The 25,997-nt window shown below is 42.8% G+C and overlaps 1 protein-coding gene across 1 annotated transcript; it reads left to right on the forward strand.

Moving 5' to 3' along the window:
• Window positions 1–659: 659 nt before the first annotated feature.
• Window positions 660–16,773, forward strand: gpr37b (G protein-coupled receptor 37b). The gene is made up of 2 exons (XM_031865796.1): window positions 660–2,280; window positions 12,306–16,773. Exons 1-2 carry the CDS (start codon window positions 1,219–1,221, stop codon window positions 13,119–13,121), a joined length of 1,878 nt encoding a protein of 625 aa, XP_031721656.1. The 5' UTR covers window positions 660–1,218; the 3' UTR covers window positions 13,122–16,773.
• Window positions 16,774–25,997: the final 9,224 nt, after the last annotated feature.

Raw genomic sequence — 25,997 nt, forward strand, 5'->3', positions numbered from 1 at the left:
CACAGGGTCAAGTCAAAGTTTAAGTGCATTGTCACAAGAGGTCAGAGTACACTTTACAATAATTATACTTCAACCCACCCACGAATGTTTCCTCTCAGTTACATTTCAGACAGCCTTTGCAAGTCTGCAGGTGTACTTCATATAGCCTCTTAATAAAGCCTACAACACGTATAGGTCATGGTCTGTTTGAAAGGCTTAATAAATGACCTCAAGCATCTTTTTTAGAGAAGAAGAAATATATTTTGAGAGTTGACTTTCGTTTAAAACAAGTGCAACTGTCACTCACTCTTTTATTCCTATTCGCTTTTAAACTACATAGAGAGGAAGATTAAATGGCATCTGTTTAATAATGTTGTGCAAGTGCGGCGATATGACGGCACAAAAATAAAATGTATTTATTAGCACGTCTGTCGGGCGTGGCTGGGGGGGGGGGGGGGCTGTAGCCGTAGTCTGCTCGGGGGCTGCTGGATGCTCCGTGATGGATGAGGAGTGACAGATCGAGGTTAGCCGCCAGGGGAGACCATTTTTTTCCAGCGCACGGTCCTACTCTCCTAGAGAAAGCAGAGGAGGTGAGGCACTGGACGCAGAGGAGGAAGGGACGAGAAACGGAGCGATTTCAACCCCTCCTCTTTCCCCCCCCTCTCTCTCTCTCTCTCTCTCTCTCTCTCTCTCTCTCTCTCTCCACTCCCGTGCATCACAACCTAGGGGGGCTTTACCCGGACTGCACCGCATTGACGCTGCTGCTGCTGCCAGCCGACCCAACCCACCAAACTAATGCACTGACATACAGAGCGAGAAGCAGACGGTCTCTCTAGCTGCCGTTACCCACAGCTGGAACCTGGATGAGGTGCGGATTGTGTGCGTGGACATGCAGCGATACCCTCTCCACCTCTCGTTGCTTCTTTCTCTCTGGATCGGGACTCTGATTCGCTGTCCTGCTCGGTAATGTCAAGACTTTGGAAACGGGAGTGACCCCTGGGAGTGAGGCGGCTATTTGGAGATTACTGCATAGTGGCAAGACAAGGCGTCGGGATATAACTTACAAGTTTGCAGAGCTCACCTAATGAATGGAGCTGTATTCCTTGAAACCGTGAGCTCCCCACTGTGCCGTTTCCAACATGGGTGTTGACTGAATGGAGGAGTATATTCCCCGCGGTGCCACAGAGGTATGAAGATGCATTTGTGAGAATTAAATCTGCGCTCAACCATTCCTGGACCATGCAGATTCTGCCGCCTCGGGCGTTATTTGTGTTGTTAGCCCACGCGCACGTATTGTTATCTCTGAGAAACAATGGAGAAGTACGAGCTAAAGAGGACAGCAAAGCCAGCGCATACTCTGCGAGGACTTTCCACGGGTCTCCACGGGAGAGCCGTCAAAACAAAGCCTGGGACCGCGCGCTCTCGTCGGGGCACGCCACAGGTGCGTCCTCGGCGGAGCGGCAGGCGCAACGGGCAATTATGCGAGGGCCCCTTAACTCCACTCATCCCTGGAAGAGGGTGATGGCAGGAGAAACGAGGCGAATTGGACACAACAAGCGCGACTTCAGCAGGACCGTGACACCCGTGGAGGATCCCAACGCCGTCTCACATTGGGACCCGACGCGCCACCACAATAAGAGGATAAAGTTGAATGGCGCTCTTAGTAGTACGGGGACGCCAGCAGGTGGACACTACAATGCGGCTAAGCCCTCCTCAATGGGCCGGGGAGACGGAGGAGGGGGGCCCGAGGACGGCGACAGGCACAAGAGGGGCACAAAAGACGAGCAGAAGAAAGCCTCCAAGAGGGGGAGAAGCCGGCTGAACAAAAGCTTGGGGGTTTTGGCTCTGTCTCACGGGTCGCCGTGGGAACCCATCCCCAAGCCGGTGGCCCTCACCTCCACCGACCTGCCCTTTGACCTCTTCACCAAGAGGACCGAGTTCTTCACTTTCAGGGAGGAGAACCCCTGGGACGCCACGCCGATCACCCCTCCCAGCTCGCAGGATTTCGGGGACGAGATCAAGAACCCCTTTTACCCGGTGACAAGTGAGACGTACGGCGCTTACGCCATCACCTGCGTCTCCGGGGTTATTTTCCTGGTGGGGATAGCCGGCAACATTGCCATCCTGTGCATCGTGTGCCAGAACTATTACATGAAGAGCATCTCCAACTCGCTGCTGGCCAATTTGGCTGTCTGGGATTTTGTGCTCATCTTGTTCTGCCTGCCCATGGTGGTCTTTCATGAACTGACAAAGTCCTGGCTGCTGGGGGAATTCACCTGCAAAGTGGTGCCCTATGTGGAGGTAAATTCATTCTAGATTTGTATATTCTTCTCTGGATATCTCGGAGACAATTATTTCATATTGTAGTGGAGTTTTGAAGCAATGCATACAGGCAGCATTGTCATCTGCAGGGATGAAAGATGATTAATACGGCTCAATCAGTGCCATTTACACACCATCCACCTAATCAACATTGGGGTTTGAAAAATAAGTTTCACACTGGTGTTACATGAGTAAATTGACTTAAAGAGTTGAGTTTCAGGTTTTAAGCCTTGACTGGCGAGATAGAACACAGGCATGGCTATAGGATGTCGCCTCAGCCAATAACAAGGAGACTCTGTTTGTCACTTGTTGTACACCTGCTAGAGAGAGAGAGCCTCACCTGGCCCTCAAGGTGTGTAGACAACATACTATCTCCAATTCAGTCTGACTTAAACAAAAACACTCTTGTTGCTTTCACTGTATATACCGTTGATGTTTTATAGGTAACCCATATTCCTGCCCACACACATACACTCTCTCCTCGTCTTTGTCTTTATTCTATTGGTTCAGTTCATGAGAAATGGATGGAAGCTAAGATTGTTGTTGTTTTTTACACCATGTTGATACCTTTCCCTTTGTGTGCTCACCGTAATTACACCAGTGTCAGATTCACCAGCAAGGTGAATAGTCTTTTGTATGAAACAGGGGTTTCCAGCTCATGGGCTTGTGTAGCCATTGTCACAACCTGGCTGAAGGAGGGACAAAGAGGGGAGGCAGCACACATGGATTTTAAGGGTTTTAAGAATTTTCTTTGGGGGGGGGTTAACCCATATACATCATGAATTAGACATCTAACCAAATTGGAAGCAATGCACTTACAGTACGGGTGGCATCTTAGGTGCATGAGTAAGTGAGGGGTGTGCTGTGCGGCGGGGCAAAAAGAGGACAGCAAATGTGATCAAACTCAGAAGAGACTAGATGTCAGGGGAGAGAGCCGGGCACTGAGCCAGAACAGGTGACGCCCTCCGGAGACCACAGAGCCGGCAGACAGGGAGGGAGGCTGTCACGTAATGAAGTGATAATATGAGCCAGTGAACCATGTTGTTATCTTCCAATCAGATTCGATGCAAAAATGTCCATGCCTGATAAATTTGGGGTTGTTGAGCTTTGAGTTTCACAAAATGTGAAGCTCCCATAGCTTCTAATTACGGACAGATGTGAAGAGCAGCTTCTGGAGCTGCATCGTATGTTAATATTTATTTTAGCGTGAAAGAGACTTTCACCAAATCCAGTCCTTTTCTCTGTTCTTTTGAAATACAGGTAAGGAATGATACCACTAATAGTTCAGCAAGAAAATAGGTCACAACTCGAAATATGAGTATGCTTTGGAGTCACAACCTTAAGTCTGCTCATATTCACATCAAAGTGGGGTGGAGTTATTCAGCTGTATATGATTCCAAATTACTATCAGTTAGAAATTGCTTGCATTTGCACCTTCGTCTCTTCTTTTCTGCAATCTTGCTTGCCAGGTTTTGTCCTCACTGAGCACTTACTGTAGTACATCTCATTTGCCATTTCTTTTGCAAACACCTGGTGAGTGCACACGGTTTGAATGAATGATTGGGGGAGAGAGAGAGACAGAGCCCCTCCCTGTGTTATTGCATATGAGCTGCCCAAGGTCTACGGGATATTATTTAGTAACTTTAATAACATACTTACATGGACCGATGGCTATTCTTAATGCAGTGTGTTTGTGGTGGGGTGGTGTTCACTTGTCTCCGTGCATTTATTACTGCATGTGCATGTGTTCTACAGTGAAGATCTATCAGGACGTGTGCACTGGGGCCTGACTGTGTTCACAGCGCCTTCAAGTGTGTGTGTGTGTGTGTGTGTGTGTGTGTGTGTGTGTGTGTGTGTGTGTGTGTGTGTGTGTGTGTGTGTGTGTGTGTGCGTGCGCGGGCATGTGTCAAAACAGGCTGTGAGTAATGCAGCCTGGGGTTCACTCTCTCCCTGTGGAACATTCAGAGAAGCGCACACACACACACACACACACGGTCACCCCATGAGTGACTTTATTCTTCACTTAACCCAAATTCAGCCATGGGGAATGTCGACATTTGCCCTGAAATAAAGACACACATGCTTGGATGTACACACAAACACTCTCACACAAACATGAAACCTAACTTCACGTGTCCATGCATAATCAGAAGATGGCATAGATAAGGCATCACCGTCCCCCAGGAGAGCAGCTTCCCATCATGCTGCCTTCAGTAAACCTTGTTTTATTCAGTGTTTAGTAGAGCATGGAATCGTCCAAACCTCAGAGATTAAGCAATTATAGGTGTGAGATGTGACAAAACGGGACAGTAAAATTGTAAGAATGCTGCACAAATTAAAGATGTGGGTTACAGCCCGTCTGCATCATTTACGACACGCTCCTGTTTCATGCTGCCGTCGTTGCAGACGACCTCTCGAGGCGGTGATGCACAGAGCAGCAAATTCAGCCAAAACTAATGGGCAATAATTAGGTTTTTGCACCTGGCAGTTGATTGGAATAAGACTTGAAAGTAGGCTGAAGTAACAAATAACCAGTGCAGTAAGCATTTTATAAGCCAGAGGGGGGAACGAGTCATTTGTCAAGGTTCATTCAGAACTGTGCTGCTGTAAACGCAGGGATTTCTGTCTCATTACCCCGAAATAAAGACATGCTTACGAATCACTGTCTGAAAAAGGCAAGAATAGAATGATGTGCTTTCATAGTAATACAAATTATGGATCTTTTTTTGAATGCAACATTGCTCTTTATTATATAGTTTGAGTTTACTACAGCATAAAAACATAAGTGTTCAAAAGAACATAATGATGGTAGTAAATGACACATACACTGCAAATGTTGAACAATATGGTTCCTGAAAACGTCTGTGTATAAATTATACATAGAACGTGTAGATGTAAGTCTTAAAGTATGAATATGTGATACATAATGCAATGTGGAGAATTTAATTGCTTTACGTCAACTATGTAAAACCCTATTCATATGGTTATCATGCATGTCTCTCAATTATTAATGACTATGCCCATTAGTGGACAGAGATGGCTGTGTTCACAGCACACCTTTTCTTTCAAACCTGATTAACAGCTAATTGCAAATCCCCATCATGGGACATAAATCTGGTGACTCTCTACAGACTCATTGTCTCCTTAGTGGTTTATTGGTAATTCCACTAATAGTCCTGCCATGTCACTGTCATGCTATAAAGTGTGAAGAATAATGCCTTTGCTCATTGATAGTATGTGCAAAATATTTTCTTTGGTCATGATATATGTCCCCGGTGTAGGAAAAATAATGTTATCGCAAACATTTTCTCTTGTGCATTATTCTTTTCTGTAATGCATTACCGTATTAACTGTCTGGGGACTCCTTTAGTTTGTGCACTTCGTACACATCTGGCTTACTGTAATGTTCACTGCCCTGTAGTCTAAAACTAATGGCGGACTTTGCCGAGGTACAGTGGGCTTCAGCAGGCAGAGAGACAGAAACGGACTGTTGAAGCAGAGAATGAAAGCTGCTGAGGAAAGAGAGAGAGGGGGGGGGGGGGGGGGGGCTGCATGGAGCCACAGAGGGCCGGAGGTAGACCCATTGAAATCGGTGGTAATGGCAGGACATATGTCAACTTGACACATTCACTGTTCCAACTCTCTCACACACACACACACACACACACGCTTTCAAGTTTGTAATCAGAAATACAAATTCGGTCACTCTGCATTGGTTGTGTAACATCCAGGAATGTATGGCCATTTCACAGGACCAGGAGAGCCAATGTCTAAACACTGTTTTCTTTCTGGTGTTCACATATTCCAAAACTATAACTTTCCTAATCACCAGATAGAATTACTGTCACTATCACTGAGATTTCCACCTCCTTCTTGTATCAAGAAAGTGGTTGAAAAAAGATCCAGTCTCTCTCTCACCATGTACACTTATATACATCCTTTCCCATGTCTGTCTATATATCTAGCCTGTACACAAACACACACACACACACACATGCACAAAGTCAGGGTGTGCTGATCCGCCAGATGGGTGGGATGGCCTTCTCTCTACTGATCACTGCCTCCCTCTCCCTCTCTCCCCCCCTCTCTCTCTCTCTCTCTCTGTCTGCATCAGCTATCTGTGATTAGAAGCAAGCCTCGGGGGAAGACACACTCACACCCACTTACATACAGTATGGGAGCATTTTTGCACGCATACATTTGTGGTAAAACGCTGAATGCACACAAACAGTTACAGCATAGACACCACAGTAACACATCAACACAGAACAAGTGCACAAACACATACGGTCTCATGCCCTCTCCGTTTCTCCGCCCGTCTATCAGACATGCGAATGACAGTTAATTGGAAGATGTGTAAATGCGTCAGGGTATATAATTAGTGTCTCTACATAATGGTGAGGCTATTCAGTCAGCTTTTTTGTCCGTGGCTGAGTAGATATTGTGTTTTGAACGATGAGACAAGACCACACAACAGCACGGAGCAAAGATTAGGCTTGCTGTTGGATGCAATTAACCAAATTGGTAATTATCCACGTAAATATGAAATATTCATTGGATGATTACCATTATGAATTAGGTATGTTGGGGAAATGAGTGTGGACTGCGTATCAGTTTCAGATCGACATGGAGCAGGCCGGCCGGTAGCCAACCTTAACAGAACACAATAGAAGAGAAGAGAACACTTGTGGGTGTTTTCAGCAGCTGCTGTACAACTGAGAGCGGAATGAATTTTGAAATGTCCGGGGGAAATCTGCCACAGGTCAGGATATAATTGAATGGAAGAGAAATGTATTGTGCAGATGAAACTCCCTCAGACACACTGTTAAAGACTTTAAAAAGGCAGAAAGCCGCAGAATAGAGTTGAACACTAATGGATGGTTGCTATTAATTTAATTGAAGCAAGAAAGATGATGATTTATGAGCGCTCGCCCTACTTATTGGTGAATTCTATGGATCTCAGTTAACCGGCTGGTAGAGACTGTTCCTTTTGTTCATGGAATAGAATAGAATTGACTGAAAGCCTGATCTTTACTTTGGAAACACTAGACAAATTTAGCACAAGGTCCATTGTGGAGCTTTCGATCACATCACACAGTCGTCCCCAGCTGGTTGCCTGGCAACCTCCCGGTGACAACAAGACCCCAGGAAGTTTCAGCGCATCACATTATCTCCGAAAAACCACACCTTGACGCTTGCACGATGGTTTCTGTAGAGATTACAGATATATAATGTGTTAATTATTGAGCTTCGTAGGTGCTGGGAGGTGAATTGAGTTGCCTTTGGAAAGAGCTAGCTCTTCCATCCTGTTGTCAGTCAAAAAGCCAAAAAGCTTTGTGGAAAGCTTAGGACACACAAGTGGAACTTGTGTTGAGAATGTTTTTGCCAGACTAGAACAGAATAGAATAGAATACAATACAATACAAAACATAGCATAACAAAGAGAGATATGGGCTTTTTGCTCTGACATAATCACGGAAAAATCTTTTTCAGCCCACAACGAAGGATTTATCCACGTGTCGGTTTGCCATAATCCCACACACACACACACACACACACACACATATGTATCCACCAACGACACTTCATATGCACACGCCCACAATGAAATACAAATTTCAATAATTCTGCATGAACAGTGGATGCGAACAGACATGCGCATACTTGTAACTGTGCATGCGAGCTCACATACATCAGTGTCCTGTCTCTCCCAGACACACAGCCCAGCTGTTAAGACGGATGGTGGCTGCCAGTGACAGGGTCTCTCTGGTTAGAGTTATGGTCTGCTGGAGCCTGCACTGGGTCACACACTCAACCTAGAAATAGGACTGCAGCTGGAATAACCCTTTGTCTCGATGGCTCGTTGTTATACGACTATATGTGTGTGTGTGTGTGTTGTTTTTGTGTCTCCACATTCATCACCTGATAACACCCATTACCCCTGACAGTGGCTGTATAGTCACAGTATGGCCGCCCAGGCTCCACCAGTCCTTGTTAAAACCCAATTAATAACACGGGGTCTTTGTGCCACCAGCTCACAGGACCTTTAATCAGGAAGTTAATGGGCCGTTATTAAAAGCAGCACACGGGGAAATGTCTCTCTCACCTGCTGTGCAGATAGACGGCCAGACATGTGTTGTAGATGAAAAGCCTTTTTATGTTCCTTTTTTTTCCCCCTTGAAGTCCAAGGTTGAGAAGAAATGTATAACATCAAGGGGAAAAATGGTACTTCACAAGCATTTATTATCATTTTATGAGTTGGTTTGAATTGAGGGTGTCAAAAAATAGTTTTAATGACAACACAGATAATTCACAAAACTATAGTAAGGGCATACTCCCACATTTTGAGAAATACACATATTTGCTGAGAGTTAGATGAGATGATCGGTACCACTCTCTCCTATGTAAAGCTACAGCCAGCAGCCGGTTAGCTTAGCTTAGCATATAGACAGGAAACAGGGAGAAGCAGTTAGCCTGGCTATGTCCAAAAGCAATGGTACACAAATAACACCAGAACAAGAAATGAGATGTGACCTGTTATAATAAGTAAGCTACTGCTAAGCTAAGCTGCCTTGTATTCCGTTTACAAACATGAGAGTGGTATCTTCTCATCCAACTCGTATAACTTATAATTCCTAAAATGGGGGCGTAGAAACCATGAAAAGTAAAAAAAAAAAAAATCACTCTGGAAAAATGTATACATTATTTTTAGAATCATCTTTTCCACCCTGAGGCAAGCATGCCTATCATCTTGCCAGCAACTTAATGGAACATGACGGGGTCAGGGCTACTTTTTGCAAGAAATGCCACATCAACATTGTTAATCATTCTGAAGATGTTGGCTTATTTCTCTCTTCCTGTCACATCGGACTGTCTCTAACTCACTGATGTGTTCCCTTGCTGTTGTCTCCCGCTCACTCATTCATTTCTTTCTCCCACTCTTTTTCCTCATCCTTTCTTCTGTCCCTGTTTCTCTGTCCCTCATTTGCATAACCCCCTTCCACAAACACACACACACACACACACAGACACACACAGCTTCATCACCCTACCAGGCCTGACTCCTGGACTCTCTCTCTCTTATCTCCCCTCTAGTACAAAGCTGTGCTTGTTCATCCTGCCCTTGCTCTCCACCCCAACACGCTGATCAAAGCTGGGTTTCCAGGTCCTCCATGACAGCCTTTAAAACTGTTCCAGCACTGTTGTTCAAGCAATGAAATATTCACTATGTGCAAGCACCTGTCCGTGTGTACTGGATTGGGTATGTGTGAGTGTGTATGTGTGTGAGTGTGTGTGTTCCCTTGAAGCCACCATATGAGAATACAGATGTGCAGGTGTACAGGGGAGATGCACAAGTAGATGCGTAATATGACGCATGTTTAAATGCTATTATAAAATAGAAAACTATTGTATTTCCTAGGGATGCAACGCCACTCTACTGATAAGAACCAGCTATCACAAACACCTCACTGTTCTCCATTAAATCACAAAAATGTATTCCTAACATGCAGTGTTATAGTGTGTTAGCTGTGGAGTGGAGTGGAGAAATAAATAGAGAGCAATTTCACTGAATGGTATATAGACGCCAACGGATGAGTCACAAGAATGAAGTGAGGAGAATTGCCGTGTGTCGGTATCAGTAGGTTTGTGTTTTATTCATGATGGAGATGAGCTGATGCTGTCAAACTCCTGTTTAAACGTGAGTGCCATAACGGCTCCAGGCTGACACTTCATGGTTGTTGCACAAAACACAATTGGATTGGATTTTGATCTTTTTCTCTAGGTCAAGGTACCAGCAGTATAATGGGCCATTTGAAACTCTATGGCGTAAACAATTCAATGTTTACGACATGTCAGATAGTGACAAAAATGACTGTTTACTGCAATGCCTACATGCATTAATGCCTTCATTAATGTATGATTTAATTTAGGCTTTGTTTTAGACGGTTGTCTTACAAGATTTCTGTCACTCGTGCAATCAAAACGAAAACAAACCCTTTAACTTAACATGAGCATGATTGACTCATAGCTCTTTATAAATTACCTTTTCAAGACTGCTGCACAGTCTCCTGCATTTGTTCGATTTTTGGTGCCTGACTTTCCAAAGCACGGAGTGTAAGATGGCAACATCTGCAAAGTGCACTCAATATGTTGACACCTGCCCAAATCACCTGAGGGCTTAATCCGATTAGAGTGTGAGTACACCACTCACATAAATATGCTTGGCTTAAGTCTTTTCCAAGTTGCTCTGAAAAAAAAAATAAAAATACATCGCTTAAAAAGCTAATGAATAATAATTGTTCTCGCTTTGGCTACATTTCCAAACAATTAACGACAATGACGGCTACAAGATTGTGGCGTAATGGCATGTAATACACATTGATAACAGCTACTGTCCATAGTGCTGGAGTATGTTTATCTACCCCACTTACCCCTCACTGTTTCCTTCATTAGACTGGTTAGGCAACCATGTGTGTTAGAGGGTCAGTGTGTGTCTGTGTGTGTGTGTGTGTGTGTGAGGCCAAGATACACAGAACATGTTGCAGTGTGTACATCTGTATCTGTCCAGACAGTATGTGTTTGGAGCACTAAACCCGGGGCTCACTGGGGCCATCTGGAAAGATGGCTGTTGTAATTAAATTTGATATGAACGGAGGAAAGGAAGGAGGGATGTATAAGAGGGGGACAGAGAGTGAGGAGCTTAAGGAGAGTAAAAAAGAGGAGAGATAAGGGAGAGTCAGGGAGAAAAGGTAAGCAACGTGAGATAGGACGGAGGATTGGGGGGGGTCAGCGGCTGTTCTGGCAGATTTTGGTGCTGGAGGCAAAACCATTGAAAAAACTGGTTCATGCGCACACACACACATGTCTCACACGCACACACACACACACACTCCAGCTGCAGAGAAATGTTTTGCACTCTCCCAGAATGACTGATAATCCAACAGATGTTTTCTGGTGCTGAGAAATGTTGTGAGCTCCCTCACAATTTGCAGATAGTTCTTCATTGAGAACGTGGAGGCAATTAGTTTGATAGCATGAAGGTTTTGAGTGAAGCATTAGCAGGACAACAGTGGAATGTTTTTGGAAGTTTGTTAATTAGTGAGCCTCGTTGAACAGGAGGTGTGAAAACACAGGAATGAGTGAGTGCAGTGTTTTTAATCCACCCTGTCACTCGCTCGCTGTGTGTGTGTGGTCTCTGTTTGTCTGCTTTCTCTTCTCTCTCTCACACGCACACACACACACATTCAGGGATGCTACACAGTGAGCAGCTTACAGCCTGCCATTGTGCTTCTGTTGCTGCACTGCTTGTAATTACACCAGTGTCAGGTGCACCCGAAAGGCCAACGCCACTCCTGTGTGCCCTGCCGTTTATTTTTACGTGGTGTGTTGGGCGACCTGACAACTCGCAGAAAGGCCTTTGTTTGCATTTGATGTAAAGGAATCTACTTGTTTACTTCACTGGCAGCCCTCCCTTAAGATTCTGCAAGATGCTGTCAGTAACATTTTATTACACAGGAGATCATTTTGTCTGTTCCTTGTAATTATTTTATTCATTTAAGACGGGGGACCTGACAACCTCGGCATGCTCATTTTGTCAGTTGAAGTGATTATAGTCAAGTTTATTTATAGAGCACATTTAAAAAACGTTGACCAAAGTGGTTAACTAAGAGAATAAATGAAACACAGGAATGGTCAAATAAAAACAGACATTAATAAGAGAATATAAGTAAACGAATAAAATCCTAGAAGATACAAATAATACTAGATTGTCTCCAGTATTAGACTATTGTTAGAATATTGGCTCTCTGGATCACTTCGCTCTCTATTATTCTCCCCGACAGTCCTGTTTAAGATATAAACAGCATTCTTAAGGCGCATCGATTCAATCAAGTAAAGCCTCTGCAAGCCACCAAGACCTGTACATTCATTGTACACAACGACTAAAAGGACGTTGATTCTGATGAATGGTTGATGTATGAATTTCTCTTTGTCTGTTCCCTCAGGTGGCCTCTCTCGGCGTAACCACCTTCACTCTGTGCGCTCTGTGCATCGACCGCTTCCGTGCGGCCACCAATGTCCAGATGTACTACGAGATGATCGAGAACTGCACCTCCACCACTGCTAAGCTAGCCGTCATCTGGATCGGCGCTCTCCTGTTGGCCCTCCCAGAGCTCCTCATCAGACAGCTGGTGGTGGAGGACACAGGAGTCCCGGACGAGCCTCCTGTTGAACGCTGTATTATCAGGATATCCACCTCACTTCCCGACATGCTCTACGTGCTGGGCTTGACCTACGAGGGCGCTCGGCTGTGGTGGTGCTTCGGCTGCTACTTTTGCCTCCCCACCCTCTTCACCATCGGGTGCTCTTTGGTGACGGCGCGCAAGATCCGGCGCGCAGAGCAGGCCAGCGTGCGCAGCAACAAGAAGCAGATCCGACTGGAGAGCCAGATGAACTGCACCGTTGTGGCGCTGGCGATCGTCTACGGTGCGTGCGTGGTGCCCGAGAACATCTGCAACATAGTTTCGGCGTACATGGCGGCAGGTGTTCCTGAGCACACCATGTCTGTCCTCCATCTCCTCTCCCAGCTGCTGCTCTTCTGCCGGGCCGCCGTGACGCCTGCGCTGCTGCTTCTCCTGTGTCGCCCGCTGGGCAGAGCCTTCCTGGACTGCTGCTGCTGCTGCTGCTGTAACCACGCTCCCTCCTCGGCCACCGCCAGTGACGATAACGAACACGAGTGCACCACCGAGCTGGAGCTGTCGCCGTTCAGCACCATCCGCAGGGAGCTGAGTAACTACACACCTGCTGGCTCCAACTGCTGAACAGACATTCCTCATCGGGGATGATTCCACTAGCCTGCTATTAGCCTTTGGCAGACTAAGCTAGGAGAGATTTGCCTTACCTAGTCTAGTCACGTTTTCAAATGGGTGCATGAAGGAAGTTGGACACTGAATAATCACATTCAGCCAGTGTCCTCCATCCTCAACTTTCATTCCTTACAATAATTCTGTACACTTTACAGTAACTGAATAACCCAGGAATTCTAACAAAGAGCAAACTCTTCTTTCATCCGTGCCCTGGTGTGCTCTTAACATCTTAACGCAGGGTCAGTACATCATTTTAGCAATCCTGCCTGAAACCTTTAAAACTGACAAACCTCCCTGCTGTAGACCTTGTATGCCTAAATATCGTTGGACAGTTGGGATGGCCTCTTGGCCGGTCTCATGTCTGGTTCCACACAAGAATTTGAAACAAGTTAGATTCTTTAGATTACATAAAAAAATATTTCCCACATGCCTTGTGCTATGAGCGGCAGGTAAAGGTACTATTCATACTGTACAATAAACACATGGACATGATTGTACAGAATATGTCCCAATAGTATCCGTTGAAATTAACAGAATAGTTCAAGACGATAAGTGGGTTTGGCCGCCATAAATAATATGTATGTATGGGAAACTGTACTGTACCTACATCTTAAGGGAGATATAATCAATGCCAATCACCTTCTAAATGTGTCACGGTTGAAATGATGGGGACTAGGCTAGTTAATCATAGAGTGCAACCTTGTATAATAACTCAAGCATCCAGCCGTACGTGTGGGCTGATACAACCTATAGAAATACAGGACTCCACTTACAGACCACAGCCGCTGTAAATGTACAGTAAATGCAATGCTGCACACATTGGAACAAGGCTTAGGATAATTAAACTATAGCGCAGGGCGTCTCTGCAGTAATATCAGTTTGCAAGAGGAAAACACAGAGAGGTCGGCGGATTGGAGAAAAAAACAAAATGTGCACACCAACACTTACACTGCATATTGTAAAATATCCAGGTGATTTAAACATAACTGGGCTGGTCTCAGAGATATACATAAACACGGACCTTGAGTGGAAATGAAAAGTTTTGAACGGACTAATTGAAATTAAATTAGAGTTGAATGGAATCAAATGAAACACTACAGATTGAATTGAATGGAGAGAATATGAATACAGTGGAAAGTAATGGAACACAACACCGTGGAATATAATGGAAAGTGATGGACTCAGCGTGGACTGGACTGAAAATAAATATCTGCACTACACTGTTGCATCATGTCACGCCTTACACTTTGGGCTGTATATATATATCTACTGTACACTATCTTTGGTGCTCTTATGATGAATGCGCTGTAAACAACAAATCCATCTGGTCGACTTAGATTCTCAAGTAATTGAGCTGCACGCTATTGTTTTGGGTCAAGGAGACAGATTGCAGTTGTGTGTTGAATACATGAACAATGGTGGGGTAAAAGAATAAATTTAAAAAAAATCAATGTAGAGTTTCACACAGCTGCCATACAGACAGTTTGGAGAGATTGCCTGAATCGAGTGTAAATACTGCCTTTATTAGCGAGGATGGTAACACTTTATTTTACAGTACAGTAATTACCAGGTCCTGATAAATGAAACGCTAATTACCATGTTATAAACATTGTAGAGACTTGAATAGATTCAATAATTAAGTTGTGTTTACATATTTGTATTATTACATTGGTACAGAAATATGATTACTGGTAGTTATGAGATGTAACAAAGTGCCAATGCTGCATTGTAACAACTGTAAGCAACTGTGCAACTGCTGGACTGTAATTATAAGTGGAATTTATAGTAAATACAAAGTAGCTTTTTCATTTTCAAGTTATTTATTTACAATAACTGTAATAACTGTAAAATGAAGTGTTACCTCAAGTGTGTAAATGATCTCGAAGGCAAGACAACGATTGACTCATTTTAGCCTGTCCTTTAGCACGTAATCATGTAGCCATCAAGTGCATATTTAAGACCCGTTTTCCAAAGTTTCCTTTTTGAAATGAAGTCAGACAGAAAGATTAAATAGTCAGCCGGAGACAGAGCTTTCAATCAACTAACACTGCAAATGTAAGCTTAGTTGGCGAGCTAGTTGCAGCTAACAAAATATAGTTGATAGTTGTCGATAGTCGTTTTTTCATCCGGTAAAATCGACAGTCGCCAGCCGGCCATCTGTGGCTGCTTTTGTCGACTTCTGTCAATTTAAATTTGTAAGTGGTAAATCTGCCACCGTTATCTGCAGGTGTAACAGTAACCTCAGGGGGCGTGGCTTTACGGATGCTCAATTTTACAGTGTTGTTTTTTGACCTCTAATACCCTTTGCAGTTTCATTACTTGAGTTTTTAAGGAGGACAAAAGAAATGTTTTTTTCCCAGTGTATAAATTTACAAGTGTATTGTACTGTAACTCTCTTTTCTTAAACCTACCGATCACACCGGGGTCAAAACAAAGGTTCAAACCACTATTACAACTTAATGCGGTGCAGGTAATTAAAGTCGTACTGAAAACTGAACTGCCTAATAACCATTTAACACATATGATATCATGGCAGAGGAAATGACGCTTGAAAGCCTTTATTTTGCTTGTTTAACCGTCATAAAAAAATCCAATATCTTTTAATGCTTATGACAAAAATGAATGGTCGTGCACTCTGTAATGACCCAGGTGTGATGTTCATTGGTATTCTGTATATTGCGATGAATCTTTTGCATACGATTCTGCACTGCCAAACACCTAATCTCTGTCTGTCTCTTGTGGTAGTAGCACACTATCTCTGGGTGTCTCTCTCTCAGCGTGGAGGTCAGTTTGCCCTCAGCACCGTCAATACAGGAAGTAGAATTTTACTAAAAAAAAAAACATAAATCACAACAGGTTTGACAGCACCCAGGGCCATACTAAAAATATACGCATAGGGAAAAACTGTGGATGAAGGGTGTTCCGTGCACACAGCTGGAAGCAGCAACCCTTTGGCTTTAATGAACTACAGTTTATGAGCACCAAGAGATGCGGGTGGATGTAGCCTCTGGTTGGCGCTGCCTTCAGTTCTTCGAGTTAATAGAGGAAATGGGCAGAAACAAAGCACCACTGCAACATAATGCCCTGCAGCCTGTTTGACAACTCTTTTTATTACCAAGACTATCAGGCTATCGTGGGCCGATGTGTAAACCTGTCCAGGGAGCTCAGTTTTTAACCATTAAATGACTAAGTGTTTTTTTTTTGTATTTAGTTCAGTGAGCTTAAGTCTTTATATCCCACTTGTTGTTGTTGTTTGATGTGACAAGTGTAAACTGACCTCCCGAAATGTATCCTCTTTCTCTGCATCTTTTCTGGGAGTATAGCTCATTCTAAATGGCTCAGTGTGTAGTAACGTGGTTCAAACTATTGATGAAGTGATTCTTGTAAATCAGTCAGTGAGACGTTTATTCTGAATTGTGTGAGTTTCCTCTTCACTCCGAGCAAATTGTGTCTGTATTTGATACCTGAACGTGTAAGCACACAGCCACTGTTGTCTCTAAGTCTAGTCACTGGTTTCTAAATAGCTTTTTATATATAGCCAAAAAACTGTCCCTTTGTTTATCAAAGAACTTTATCTTGAAAACTGTATATTAAAATCCTAAATGTACTATTGCTGTTGTGTTGATTTATTGTGTGTATTAAGGGTCATCTTTGTCTGCTGAACTATTTCTGTTATGAGAGTTTACCAAAGAAAAGTTGAGTGCTAAGAGTGCCATCGTCCTTTAATCTTTTATTGTTCCCCTTGACTAAAACGGAACTCTTCATAATCCCATCAGCTCCTCCGGCATGAAGCAAAGAAAGAATCCAGACTCCTGCCTCTATGCTGAATGGTTGGTGGATATAAGTGTTGTTAAAGGGATACTCTAGCAATCTAATATTGCTACTCCATAAAGCTCGAGTTGTAGCGCATTGAAGTTTACACATTTTTCAAAGTAGCATTTGTCAATAAGTGTTGCTCGGTGTTCACACCCATAGGATCACATGCTTTTAGACCAAAGCCGGAGAATGCATGTCAGCTTCTTAGGTCTAGTCTATTCGGGATTCTCTTTGTAGTATTATAAATAAACCAAGCTGAGGTCACATGGACGGACTGACAGGTGACACAATCTTTGGACAGCTTTGGTGACCTGCCAACGAGTGTACAATTTTATATCTCCTCATAGTGGTCTGACCTACACAGGGGATGAAAGAGCTAGATTGTGCATCAGTGTAGAAATAACGAAGGACTACACACACTGACGCCACAAAGAATTAAAAAATTCTACAACTATGAAAGAGGTATGTCATTTCACAGGTTCCTTTAAAGCACGTTAAACAGTTTGTTTTTAAAGGTGCTATATACATTAAGTTATTTTTAAAGCTCATCTAAATGAAAGGGAAATTTTCCGTTTGAAACATGAAGAAACTCTAAACCGGTTCCTCCTTGGGAATATGTCTCAGTGTGTGTCCTCGTGTCCTGATTTCTTTGAGATCCTCCCACTACAGCTGTACTACAACTGTCTCTTCCTTTTCCTTCCTCTTCACATAACAGAGGACTCTCTAAAATATTCATCAGCGATGTATCACCCTGCTCTGTTCTCCCAACACATCCTACACACCCTCTCTCTCTCTCTCTCTCTCTCCTCTGTGCTGCCTTCTCTTTGTCTGTTGCATCCAAAGAGTTATACAACGATGACGATAGCGCCGACGTCCTGGGTCTGTGTTCGAGATAAGGACGCAGACTGTTTATACCTCCTGTAACAGCATTAGCTGTCGTGTTGGAACACTGAGCAGATGCCAGAAAGCTTCCGCAACCACCAAAGACGTTCCCCACCTACCCCACCCCTCCCTCATGGACGCTGCGCACTCCCACTGCTGTGAGGAGGTGGTCTCTTTTATTTTCTCTCCATCTTTCTTGCTCTGTCTCATGTCAAGGCAGAGAAGTGAGGGTTTGGAGGGATGTGGGGATAAGTAAGATAGAAACAGCAGTAGATAAAAGGAGATGTTGTAGAATTTGTCTCAAAAAACAACACTTTTGTGACATTCAGAAGAAAGCATAATTCATCCTTACAGATCTAATAAATAGCATTTTCAAACCGACTCAAAGATGCTCTACTTGAGGTGAACTTGGTTTATCTTCTTCAGCACCCTGTGAGCTTCAGTTGGGCACACACTGTTACTGTGTGGGGGATCTTGGAACAGAGGAAGGATCTAAATGCAGTAGACAGTAGGAGGTAGCAGGATAAATTAGATGTTTTATGGTGGAAGAATGGATCAGCTGACAGGCATCAACAGCCCAAAGCTGGAGAAGGAGGTCCAGCAGACAAATAACAAGCGAACAAAACACCACATAGTAACAGTGACAAACTGACAAGGAACAAAGGAACTGGGCTGGTGTATGTAGAGCTGATCTAATCAGAGGGAATGGACGTCACCTGGGTGCTTGGGAGATGCAGGCGAGGAGGTGGGCAGGGACGGCCAGGCAGAGCAGATGAGGAAAGTGGAGTCAGGTGTGCAGAAGGCTGAAAAGTCCGAGAGCTATAGTGGCTGGAAGTGAACAGGAGAAGATGAAAGGGCACAGGGAATAGGGAATGTGGCTGGAGAGGAAGGACAGAGACACACACACAATATATCAAAATGACACATCAAGCACTTGTAACATGATTTTAAGAGTCTAAAATGCATTTGGGATGTCTTATTTTTAGTCCGTTCTTGTCAAATGAAGCGCTCATTTTGCACCTTGAATCAAATCCACCAACTCTCCGTGATTTATCTCTCAAACAGAAAGCGAGAAAGCCCAATTATGAGAGGAATTGTTCACTTTGAAATGCATCACAGTTCTGGCTTTTGTCTGCTCTCTCCCCTATCTCCTCCCTCCTGTCACAAGAGAAGCACTGCATGTGTGTATGTGTGTTTCTGTGTTCAAGTGTGTGTGTTACGGGGCATCTCGTCCCAGAAAAAGCTGACAGGCAATGTGCCACTCATCTTAGTAATTTCCCTAAAACAGTTGGCCTCCTTGCCAGTGCACTCGCTCACGCTCAATCAGCCTCAATCAGCAACATACTTGTTAAAATGTGTGCAGCCCCGACTGTGCGTGTGGCTGTTTGTCGGTCTTTTTTGTTGTTTCATTATGCGATTGTCTTCGAAAGCCCTTTTCCCCCAATTCAGCTTCCTATTGTAGTCTTTCCATGATCAAACACATGATCCAAGAGTTCTGATCCAGCTCTTTCACTGTCTCTGTGCCTCTATTTTTGGCCTCTGAAGGACCAATTCTTGGCCTTGATTATAGCAATAATTTGCAGCAGTGTGGTTGCAAACTGTCTGGATTGTCCTACTGATGTCCTTGTAGTTGGATTGTGAAGCATATAAAATATAATTTTAATTTTCAGATAATGGAAGAGAAAATGTTCCTTTTTTTGTTTCTTGTTTTTTTTGCCTGTAAATATACTGCATACAAATCATTTAATTATTTCGACCACTTTCATATTGAATTATGGAATGAAATGAGTCACAAGATAAGGTTTCAGTATGATGACAGAATTTACCGTCAGCATCCACTGCTGCAAAGCAAAGCGGGGACAAAAGAGCGGATAGGGTTACATAAATGATGTGGCAGGTGACTATCAGCGTTTAATCTGTAACTGAAACCATCCGATCTGAGTATTCAAACCCTTGATGATGTACAATGTGTTGAAATGATTGTTGCTGATATACAAGTCAGTCATCCAATATTCCGCTGAATATCCGTGTTACAGTATTTTCTGCTTTAGGAATTAGACCTGTGCTGTGGACTGACAGACTATAGAGCAAAATGGCTGCCATTGTTGCTGACAGCATATATGTATCTACCCAGGTTTCTTAGTGGATGTAGTATTTTTAGTTGTACGCAACATCAAAACTCAGTCCCCAGTCCCGCTGAACATCCCTGTACAGCTTGTGTAATCTTGTATTTTGTTGTTTCAATCCACAGAGGGAAGAGTCCATCAAGACTATTTTAAGATTGCTGTGCTGAGATTCTTCCTCTCACTGTTGTTCAGGCACACTCCCACCTTTCTGTTTTTCCAAGTGTAACTGGGCATTCATTATAACAGGAAGTCCCAGCCAAGCGATCTGGCTGCGCTAAGGTTTTTTTCTGGCTGTGCTTTATGAATGGTTGCTAGGTAACGAGTGAGAAAAGTTACCATCTTTCTAACTTTCTCCTATATTTTCCTTTATCTGTCGTGTATCTTGCCTTGCTACAGGCCAGCCGTTCAGGAACCATGCATTAAGTTATCCATATATGAAAGTAATGCGAGCCTTTTCAGTGTCATGGGTGTTGTTACGAATCATTGTAGTATTAAAGCTGCACTAATCAATATTTTTAGATCAACAACAGAATGGATGAATATATGTTTGACTAACCAGTCTGCAACTCTGCAGTTCCCCTCAGCTATATGGAGCTTTACTGTTTTGGTTCACTCTCATCGCTTTCATCAACCTTACTTTCAGACGCAGCCGGCAGCTGTTTTCAGCAAAAAACATCGGATAATCTACACAACATGCCAAGCACCAAAATGGCAGACAGACAGATACAGATACAGATACAGATACAGATACAACAAGCGGTTTAGTGGAACACTTAACTGCTAAAGGGTGAGCTTTTCCCTTTGGAGTTGGCGGAGACCAAAACAGAGCTAAAAGGAGAGTGAATTTACAATTTTAATTTACGTTTGTCAGGGAGCCAGAAAAATGATTTCTGATGCATGCTAATGTTGCTCTATGTTTGCTGGATGCGTAAATATGTAACCGATAGCTGTTACATTTACATTTTAACAACATTGTGTGGTGATATTCAATTGATACTGATTCAAACAACACAGAAATAAACTGTCACAGACAAAGAAATGCAGTGATAAAAGTTGTTGATACATTATGAAACAAGGTCAAACTAACTTTAAATTCCATCTTGTTTCCCATCCTACTGATCTGTTTGTAAAAACACTAGAGGCAATGGAAAAGTCAGCCATTGGAAAGAAGTAACTTGAAGCAAACTTCCTTTTATATCAACCACACACACACACACTCAACAAAGAACCGGCAGGCATGCATGCATGCAAAGACAATCATACAGAAACATGTAGACAGTCAGGCAGTAGCAGGGAGAGATGCATGCGCACACTACTCGGGAGATCAGGTTTTAAACCAATATTACATTTCAGTATTTACGAAGCAAGACTTTTTCATTTGGAAAATTGTGTTATATTGCAAAGATATATTGAGATAGTCCATTGGGAAATACAGAATAATACCACCCCCCACCTTCTCCCATCCTCCCACTGCCTCTCTTTCTATACCTTTCCATCTCCTGCCCCTCCATCCATTCATTTGTCATCTTCTCTGAGCTTTATCCTACCCTCTCATACATTTTAATGGCAGCAGTTCGATCCGCCTGGTCAAAAAAATAAATTGAAATGCATCCGCTCGTATTGAATAAATACATAATTCAGCAACACATCGCAGCTACTGTTCAGCGTTGTGGAAAAGACAAGATAAATATTTCCCTTTCTGAGGAGATGAGATGCTGAGTCGTGTGCGGTTGCTAAATGTGCTAGAAGTGTTGTTTTTTAATGCCAGAGAGAACCACTGTTGGATGACTGTTCATCACTTGTTTCATGTATACAATTTTACATAACAGGCGCAAGAAAATGGTTTTGAAAAAAAAAAGAAAACGTGAACATATGGTAGAAATAATGCCCTTCGGTTAGTAACTGCACCACTAAGATGTATGCATGTATGTGTCAAACTGAGGAACAGCAGTGCATTAAAATAGAGTTTGAAACAAACCGTATTACATTATAGTAGCTCTGTCCATCCATCCACACATTTTCTCACTGCTCATCAGGTCCAAGCTAAGCAGAGGTAACCCATATATCCTTCAGCTCTCCCCCAGTCACTTAATCCTGGGGGATCCAAAGGCATTCCCAGGCCAGATGGGATATATAAATCCTGGAGCGTGATCTGGCACTGCCTTGAGTGTCTCCTCCTAGCTGTATGGGCATGGAATACCTCTACAAGGGATCAGGTACCCCAACCACCTCAAAGGCTCTTTTCAAAGCAGTAGAGCAGTTCTTCTATTCCATGTTCCTTCAAGATATCTGAGCTCCTCACCTTTACCTGAAGAGGGGCCAGGACACCTCCGTCCATCAGTCACTCTGTTCTTTTTTTAAACTCTCCACATGGCAACTTGCTTTGGCTCTGCTCAGTTGATTAGTTTATGTACACATGATGTAAGCTTGTCAGGTCTATTAAACTCTACATTTTCACACTGCATAATTACCCTTTTTCCAAAAAATGCACATCTCACATTGAACAAACTTGAAAATATTAATTTCCACAATAACACTGATTCTCAATATAATACGCAATGTAAAACCGAATTCCTCAGTGTGCAGTGCAGCAACGCCCTTAGACAGATGAGCACGTGCACAAAGCCGGTTCAGGTCACACACACTGTCTGCTCATCATCTTTATGTATAAGACAGAGCCAGGGGAGATGTGACTCAGTGGGTCGAAACCTCATCTCCTGCTCATTTCCAGTCTCTGTGAGTCGACATGTCAGCTGGATGTAAGTTAACACGGGTGAGAGCGAGAGCAGCGCTGTGTCACGCTGCGCAGTGTGTCTTTTGATTGGCCTCTCTGTTCAGCTAAAGACAATCTTCCTGTCCCTTCAATCTGGTCCTGAACTGAAAAACGCACTTCATAAAGCAATATATAGGACACCTGTTGTGGTATTCACATGCCTGTGAATTTTTATCATTTGGATGCTTTTTGAGAAGGAGGGAAGGTTCTCATCATATTCATAATTCATTTTTTTATGAGAATTAGACCTTGTTACATTAGTGCATTTAGTCTACCTGCTACTTTGGTAATGAACAGACTATGCAGAGCAACAACAGCTGATGAACCTAAAGATAAATGTATAACAGACGCCTGTGCTACAGTCATTACTATAAAAGAGTGGGGTGATGGGTCATAATCACAGCCACCTACTTTCTGCTTTTGGCAACCGATTACTCTTGTTGCTATGGATACTATTCAATGCTATAACCACTACATCTCATGCCAATTAAGGATATATTCAAGTGGCCTCGACTCAAAGCAGCTGTGCCTCCCAGTTCAGTGTCTCTTCTGACAATTGCAATTTCTTCCTCCATGTTTGATCCATGTGCAGAAGAAAATCTTTGCTTTGAATGAAAATGCCCATTCAATCCATATCGTTTTGTCAGCAACATGACATTTTTCAAGGATTTTAAGGTTTATTCATCCCATACAAGGGTAATATGCAGTGGTGTATAAAGTACCCAAAAGCCATACTTGAGTAAAAGTAAAGCTACCTTACTGGAAAATGACTCCAGTAAAAGTCACCTATTAGAATACTACTTGAGTAAAAGTCCTAAAGTATCTGATATTAAATGTACTTAAGTATTGAAAGTAAAAGTACAAGTAAATGCTGTTAATAAAAAAGCAAAGGGTCAGAATTATGAGAATTATGAAGTTTATTATTTTAAGTGCTGTGGCACCATGACCAAGGACAAGGAGCTGTGTTGACAATAATTGGGTTGGCTGTGATCCATCCAGGACCAACAATATTCAACATAATATATTGTACATAAGTATACTTTTGCCTCTGCTATGAACTTATCATCATAATTCTCCGAAAAGCAATATGACACTATGAAGGAGTTGTAACAGTGCGTTTATAACTATGCTCATTCCAACTAGAGGATGTAGAGGGCAAATGCATAATATTATGTTCAGCAAAGAATATCCACTTGATGCATCAGGTCAGTGTTGTGAGAAAGGACACCTGCCTTGTAAACTCCTACGGGCCTGATTTGAACACAATAGGCAAAGGTTTTGCTCAAGCTGAATCTGCTACCATCATAACTCCATCTGATCATCCACAAAATGACTCAAATATCAAAACATGATCGATACTAAAGCAGCAACCCAGTCATTACTTGAAACTGAAAAATGTCCTGTTCATCTTCAAAAGACAATTCTACTAGAATGTAGCTTCTTTACATTCTATTAGAATGTAAAGAAGTTAGTCTGATACAATGTAGCTTCTTTACATTCTATTAGAATGTAAAGAAGCTACAGTGTATAGAACGATTCTATTGAAGTTATTCCTTTTTTAAATGCTTTAGACGAGTCACTAATCACTTTAAAAGAGTGATATACAGACATGAGATTGATCTTCTCATGTCACTCTCTTTATACAATGATATAAATTCATCCCCGTTTTATTGATATCTTACGAAAAGTTACTCCTCATTTTTCGTGCGTTTTTCCTGCAAAAGTCCAGCAACATGAGTCTGTTTTCGCTTGTTACGCGCATACTGTCTTTTCAAAATAAACTTCCATCTTCACAGGAAACAACTAAGGTTTAGGCGATGAAACTACTTAGTTAGGTTTAGGAAAAGATCGTGGTTTGCGTTAAAATATCTACGGAAGTGGCGTTGCTTAAGTACGGAAGTCACGTCACAAATAAATCAACATTGGCTTCTCGTTTCACGCACGGCACAAACTGCGGCCTCCTGGAGGAAACACCAGTGTTTGTTTGACCCATCCACCTCTCCTCATCCCACCCGTCCTGTGTGGAATTCTACTCGTGTTGTCGCTCGCTAGCTTTAGCATATAGCATCCTGGGCATCACTGGGAATCTAAACACCGCGGCTTTGAGAGCACTTGTTTTGCGCATTAACGTGATTAACCAATAATTTAACTGATTCATCAAACCTGCTTGCTTGCAGTCTCTGTTCCACCACAGTCCCCGACGCTGGTCTCATGATTCATTTTGTTTCTAAAGATAGATTTGATTTTGTAGCGAGTAACGAAGGTTTCAGGGGAAATGTATCGGAGTAAAAGTATCAGTTTTCTTTGCAAGATGTAGTGAAGTAAAAGTAAAAGTCAACAGAAGTATAAATAGTGAAGTAAAGTACAGATATCCAAAAAAACGACTTAAGTACAGTAACGAAGTATTTCTACTTCGTTTCTATACACCACTGGTAATATGTACAATGAATGTATGCAAGAAGTAAGAGGCACATAATGTCACAAGTGCAGAAAACCAATGTGCCAAAGACAGAATTCACGATCATGATGGCCTGAGGAAAGAAGCTTTTTCTTCGTCTCTCGGTGTTGGACTGAGCGTATAGAACCTGGATAGTCTAGGGAGTGGCACTATGGGGTCCTTCAAGCGCTATATAAACAATATGTATTATTATTATTATTATTATAATCCCACTAGCTCTGTCTCTGCACTTTCCTGTGTATAAATCCAGCAGAGTGGGAAGTATAGATCTAATGGTGTGCTTGTCCAAGCGAACCACTAGTAATAAAAGTATGTTTAAAAAAAAACAGACAGTGTGCTATTAGAAAGAGTTTAACCGCATTCATTTATTGGCTGGAGTAAAAATAAGTGACATTTTCAACAGGTTGACATTAAACCCTCCTGAGAGACAACGCTTTAAAACATTCTGTGTTCAAGCGCTAGATGAATTTAAGTTAAATTTAACTAGAATTGAAAACACAGGCAACTGCAAAATATTTTTCTTTTTGTCAGTTTGAATATAACTTTGCTTAAAATCTTCTCCACATGTACACAGTCTTTGCTTGATGACAGACTTCTTGACCCTCAGAGACAGGAGCGAGCTGTAGTAGCTTTTGTTTGCCTTGTCATTCATTTCTAGGTCACTGGGAGAACTGAATGCTTGGCTGAGCTGGAGACGTGCTCAATGAAGGATCTCCACATCACCATTCCTGTGTGTGTGTGTGTGTGTGTGTGTGTGTGTGTGTGTGTGTGTGTGT

This window comes from Anarrhichthys ocellatus, unplaced genomic scaffold, assembly GCF_004355925.1.
Source record: "Anarrhichthys ocellatus isolate YVR2014 unplaced genomic scaffold, GSC_Weel_1.0 scaffold33, whole genome shotgun sequence".
NCBI lineage: Eukaryota > Metazoa > Chordata > Actinopteri > Perciformes > Anarhichadidae > Anarrhichthys > Anarrhichthys ocellatus.